The sequence below is a fragment of the Fusarium oxysporum genome, chromosome 9, assembly GCF_000149955.1.
Source record: "Fusarium oxysporum f. sp. lycopersici 4287 chromosome 9, whole genome shotgun sequence".
NCBI lineage: Eukaryota > Fungi > Ascomycota > Sordariomycetes > Hypocreales > Nectriaceae > Fusarium > Fusarium oxysporum.
In genome coordinates, this window is record NC_030994.1 from 2,570,518 (window position 1) to 2,576,517 (window position 6,000).

General features: G+C 51.2%; 1 protein-coding gene across 1 annotated transcript; it reads right to left on the reverse strand.

Moving 5' to 3' along the window:
• Positions 1-61: 61 nt before the first annotated feature.
• On the reverse strand, positions 62-3,612 carry FOXG_12823 (ras guanine-nucleotide exchange protein; the record flags this gene model as incomplete). Its single annotated transcript, XM_018392723.1, has 3 exons — positions 62-582; positions 641-3,155; positions 3,205-3,612. The coding sequence occupies 3 exons, from the start codon at positions 3,610-3,612 to the stop codon at positions 62-64; spliced, it is 3,444 nt and encodes a 1,147-aa protein (XP_018251295.1).
• Between the last annotated feature and the right edge of the window lie 2,388 nt (positions 3,613-6,000).

The window sequence follows — 6,000 nt, forward strand, 5'->3', positions numbered from 1 at the left end:
GATAATGGTGAAGGTAAATTGCTGTTCAGTCCGGTAAGGATCTGATGCGATAAGCAGAATCTTATATCTGGGTAGGAGTTGGTGTTGAGGTGCCTCGGTCGCGGGAGATCCAGCTGAAGAGGTCGGGGCGACCACCTCCAACGCCAACGATGGAGGCAGCGGAGGAGTCAACTGGAGGTCGACTAGCAGTCTCGCGAGGCTCGAGGAGGAGACTCTTGCGGTAGTAGGTGACTTGGACATTGCCCTCCTCACTATCACGGAGATGGCTGATCTGAGAGGACATCCAGTCCTGCATATCAGGCACCTCAGTAAGTCTGTACGGGATTTGGAATCGCTGAAGCTCTCCAATGATCTTGGCAGTGCGAGTATGCTTGTCAAAGTTGACAACAGTGATGCCACCGTTGCCATCCTCCTCAGACTCAGGGCCGAGACACATTTGCTTGGTGGCAGGGTTGCCAATGTCGACAAATGTCAAGTCGGTCAAGTACATGCCAAGAAAAGCAGGCCAGGAGGAACGTGGTCGTGGAGGTCTTGTTCCGCAAGACTTTGTTGTTCTGAAGGGCTCGACAGAATCTGGAGGTTCTGGAAGCATGTCCTTAGCGCTTCGTGGAGATGGCATCCCAAGTCTTTCGGAGGCGACTGATAGTGCTGCTGTTGAGACTGCAGATGATAGCCATAAGACCGTCGTAGTTGTGGAGCTCAAGACACTGGTGAGCAATCTTGATCCATTGCTTGATAACCTGAGCACGCTTCTTGACCTCTTGCTGCTGGAGGATAGTCTCAGCGACGAGGTTGGAAAGATCAGTAGACAGAGAGGACATAGCCTTGACATTGGGAGCGGCGACGCCACCATTCTTCATCCACTGAGAAGCAAGAAGCTCCTCAGGAAGGATGGAAGAGAAGATGTTCATTTGCTTGATGGTCAACTGGCGAGCCAACTCGAGAGGGTCAAAGTCAAGAATGCTTGGCTGAGCGGCGCCCATCTTGAAAGCAGAGAGAAGGTTGAGCTGGCCCTTGGTGATGGCAGGAATGGGCAAAGGAGTGTCAGCTGGCACGTATTGAGCAATGGAGGTATTGGTCTTGCCCATTGAGGAGACAAGTCGGGGCACCAGAGAACCCTCGCCTGAGACACGCTGAGCAAGCTCAAACAGACGTCGACCAGCAGAAGGCAGAGAGGACGCCAGCTTGTGTTCAGCAAAGGGGATGATCAAGTCAAGAGCATCGCGATCGGTCTCATCCCTCCAGTGGGACTCGAGCCAGCCCTTGAAAGCATTGTATACTCTCAAACGGACAGGTCCAGCCACATGAGGAGAGTCATTGACATAGTCATATCGCTCAATAAGCGCTTCAGCCAGTCGGACCGGTGTGCAGAAGAGGCGGAAGGTGAGATAGAAGGTAGAAACAAACATGGCATCAGGAGTAGATTCGTGGGTTGTGAGACGCTCGACAAGAGCGGGGAGAGAGCCGCCAGTAACCTGGCCCTCCTTGTTGAACATGAGCTCGTGAGCAAAGGTCTTCTCCATAAGTCTTGACTCGACATCGACATCCTCCGAGCTTCCACCATTGCTCAAATTCGACAGCGAAGGCTGCTTCTGAGGGGCAAGGTTCTGCTCAGGAGTGGTAGCTCGAGTGGAAGATTGCGAAACAATGCTGACCTCAGAGTCACGGCTGAGGTAGGTGGCACTGCTACCAGCGCTGGAAGCAACCATACTGTCGAACCGAGAAGAGGAGTTGAAGTCGTTGTCATTGTTATCGACAGGACTGTATTCCTCGTTGGCAAGGAGAGTGGTAGAAAGCTTGGGAAGGGGAGGGAGAGAAGGTCGTAGGGAGGAGATGGAGGATGCAACGCTGGAGACGTTGTCATCGGCAACTGACGACCGTCGAGAAGAGGTGGGTGAAGGATGAACGGTCTGTTCATCAGTAGGTGTGGTCACCTGGGGAACCTCAGGAAGAGGCTTATCAATTGCGACAACAGTGAGGCGACGAGCATGTCCGTTAGATGAGTTGGAGGTTCGGTTGGAACCGGCAACGCTGACAGCGTCATTGTGTTCTGAAACAGATGGGGTCCTAGCTCGCTCCTCAGTATCGATATCTAGAATGCTGAGATCAATTCCAAGGCTGCTAGTCTCGAGCTCGAATTCAAAATCGCCAATGCGCTCGATAGCGGATTTTGCCTTGGCAACGCAATCTCCAGCGGCCCTAACGCAGCCCGTAGCGGATGCGAGGAGCATTGTGTTGTCATGGGGCATAATTAAATCGGCATCTTCAGAGGCAGCGCTGACAAGGGTATCGCGGGCAGAAAAGACTAGATCTTGGATTCGGGCGAACATGGTGGATCGAGCTCGGGCAAGAGCCTCAGAGCTGGAGTTGATGTGGTCATAGACGCCGTCGATTACTGCAAGCAACTCTCCACCTGAAAGTGCAGACTGACGGATCGCTGATGCGAGCTCGGGGCGCGACTGTGATTGAAGATGCAGGCGACCAATGAAAGATCCCAGATGAGACAGGAACGTATCGTGGCTGCGGTTCAGGCGCTCAGTAACTAGATGATGGGCTCTCGACACTGAAGATGGGCCAGCAAGAGACACTCGGTGCGAAATAGTGGCGGACAGGCGGTGAGCTTGGGCTTGCGAAAGGCTTCCCTGAGACAACCTGTGAGAGCTCGGGCCAGTACGACCACTAAGTGACGATAATCGCTTGTTGAAGATGGATGTTGATGTTTGAGTTGTCTCGCTCGATTCAGATGCAGCGACACTGGCAGCAGCTTGGGAATCTGTGTCATTTATGCTTGTGCTGCGTTGGCTTTGTTTATCAAAGGAAGACTGATCAGCGGGTGGTGTTGGCGGCACGTATGATTCTTCGAGCACTGTATCCATAACAGTAACAGCTGAAGGCGCACGTGCCCTTCGGTCATCCTCGAGCACATCCATAAAGCGAACTCCCTTTGTTACAATTCTAAAGGCTTTGAGAATCATCTCGTCGATGATATCATTCACATCTTCAACGGGAGCGATTTCGAGACGTTGTGTCTCTTGCAATCGCTTGGCTGTCTTGACTAGGGATGATAGTTCAGAGAGAAGAGACTTGCGGCACTTGCGCAGAGCATCGTTCCTTTGAATAAAGGTAGATTCTCGGTTGAGACAGTTTGTTCGTTCCTTTGTACCGTTAGAAGTTAATTATTAGAGTTAACAGAGAATAACTCACCAATAGGAATCGAACACCCGCAATAATGCCCTTCATGAACTCCTGGTTGCCAAAGATCTCCTTGTCATTGACTGATGTGCTTCGAAGCAGATCCCAAAAGTTCAAGAGAGCCTTTAACAAGTTGCACATGTCATCAGGCTCGTAAGCCTCGCAGTAGTTGGTCGGTAACCATCCTCGGGCACCCGAGACAAGTAATGTACCATCAGCCCATCCATTGGTGTGAATAGAGTGCACGAGAATCACATCACCCTCGTTAAGAGGTAATGTCACACTCGAGTCGGACATGACATAACTGGGGTTGAAAGGGTAGAAGGCTCGCAGGAAGTTGTGGAAGACTTGGGGAGGGATGTACTGAGGTGAAGGTGAGAGATCCTCCTGCGAGCCATTTGGTGTAGCGGGGGGTGTCATTTGTTATTGTGAGTAGAGAGTGTTGTCGTTTTCTGAGGTCGATGAAGCATCTCCAGATGATTCAGTTCGTGATTTGGCGATGGTAAGAGGAGCCACCTGGAGACTGGCTCGCATGGGCTGGTCGCTAAACATTGCGTGCGATTGCCGCTGACAATCGATGTCGCCGTTTAGATCATCGGGGGATGAACGGTTAGGCCGGTGGATTTATACAACCACTCGAACCAAGAAATGATCCGACTCTTCCTGTACTGTGCAGTCCTTTTCTATCCCTTCTTTAACAAGCAGTCGTATCTGAATATCCAAGAGAAGAGTGCAGGTTGATGATGAAGCTGAAGTAACGGAACTCGATATCGACGATGGTGTAAGTCGTGGTTATGATGTTGGTATCAAACTCGATAGATTTGCACCACAGCAACAGGAAATCGAGGAGGGAGAACTCGGTTGGCTGGGAAAGAAGAGAAATGTTAGCAAGTCACCTGGGGACGAGGAGTCGCGAATTCAATTGATTGTTTGTGGGAAATGTGATGGAATGAAGGGAGACGATGTCGAGAGGGTTGGAGGGGGCCATGAGGACTTGTCGAGGAATGGAATGTTCAGAATCGCAGGGGGGACCTTCTGCAAGGCGTAGCTGTAGCGCCCACGCAAGGTACCTAGCAAAAGACGTTTTAGAGGGGGCTTCAGGGCGTAAAAGAAAGACGTTGTTCCTCTGTGAACCCCCAGGCTCCAAAAAAGCAAGCACATCCAACGTCCACCTTAAACGGTTTCTCGCGAGGTGCCCATATTTTCCGTTGCTTTGCTTTGCATTGCCCATGCTCTTATCATCCCATGTCAAATCATTCAACAATCATCTCTTGGACCCAACCCAACAGCTCGTGACTTGTCTCGCCTGAATAGTGCATTGCATGTAGTCTGGTCCAGTCCTGTCATGTCTGTCTGCGGCACGATCCGCCCATGTGCATAGCCTGTACGCTTCAAGCCCGTCTGTGCATTGCAGCCGACGTACAGTACCTGCGTGGTTGTGGGGAGAAATAAGACAATATGGAACGATGTTGTGTTGTGTTGTGCTGTGTTGAATGGAGTGTGTAGACAATTGCAAACAAATCTGCCACTGACGCCTTCGACTCTCTTTTTTTGGCTCTTCCTCTTGCTTACCTTTACTTCTTAACACAGAGTGATGAAGTCGATGTGATCACTCCAATCTAATTTGACCAATTGCAATTAATCGTTATTTGTCGTCGGTATATCGTTGTCTGGTTGTGCCGACTGGGTGTGAGTCAGGTCATTCGTCGAGTTCGCGTTGAATGGAATGCTGCGGATGAGATTGGGCGACAGGAGTGGAGAAGCAGCAACGTTCGAGATCTCAACGGTCCAAGGAAGGTATCAGATTAGGTGATGACGAATTATTTTGGTTGTGGTAGAGTGCTGCTGTTGTTGTTGATGTTGATGTTCGACGTTGGTGACCCAAGAGTAGAAGCAAGTCGTAAAAGTGAAAATAGACCAGACCGTAAACCAAACCCAAGCACACACTTAACACAAAACAATGAGATGGAGAGGAGATTGAGTACGAAGGATAATGTAAATGGTATAAAGTCGAGTAGAGTCGAGTCGAGGGGAAGAGATGGGAACAAGAACACCGTCTACGTCGGGGTCTGGGGAATGCCGTGGTATTATCACCTTAACTTAAGTTAGTCGACGACCCTAGTAGTCGTTTTTGACGGATGGGAGTCTTGTTCTCTCTCTCTCTTGCTCTGTGCTCTGCAGTTCCTGGTGGCCACCACACACCCACGTCTTTCGTCAGTGAGGTGGAACCGTCTCTCTCTCCCAGTCCAGGGGGTCCTGGCCTGTCCCAAGTGGGAGTTCCAAGTTCCAGGGGGTGGAGGAGATAGCGTACGGGTCGGAGTGGACTCCCATCCATGGTCAACAGTTGAATTGACTTGACTGTTGGATTGAGTGCGAGGGTGATTGACCAGGGCAAGGTACGCGGGAAGATAACCCCACGCCCCCAAGTCTTCTCTCGACAGTGAAACGACCAGGGGGCAACCAAAAGGTAGCAGGGAGGCTGGCTCTCAAGGTCAGAGAGAAAGAAAAAAAAAAGAGTGGCGCTCAGTGCAGTGTCCACGGGAGGGATTGTGCCCGGTCTCAGCGGGGCTCTCTTCTTCTCTTCAACCTAACCTGACCTAACCAAAGGTGACCTAACCTCACCAAACCCGACCTTAGCAGTTCAGTGGAGTCTGTCTGGTCCCAGGGGTTTGGGGGCCTCCCGGCTGAAGAAGCTTTCGTCCCCTGTTGTCTGGGTACCGTAGCTAAGGCTTCCGAGCCGATGTCAAGACCACAGGTATCCGGCAGTACTTGGCTTGGGTGAAGCTCTCAAGGACAGACAGAAACACG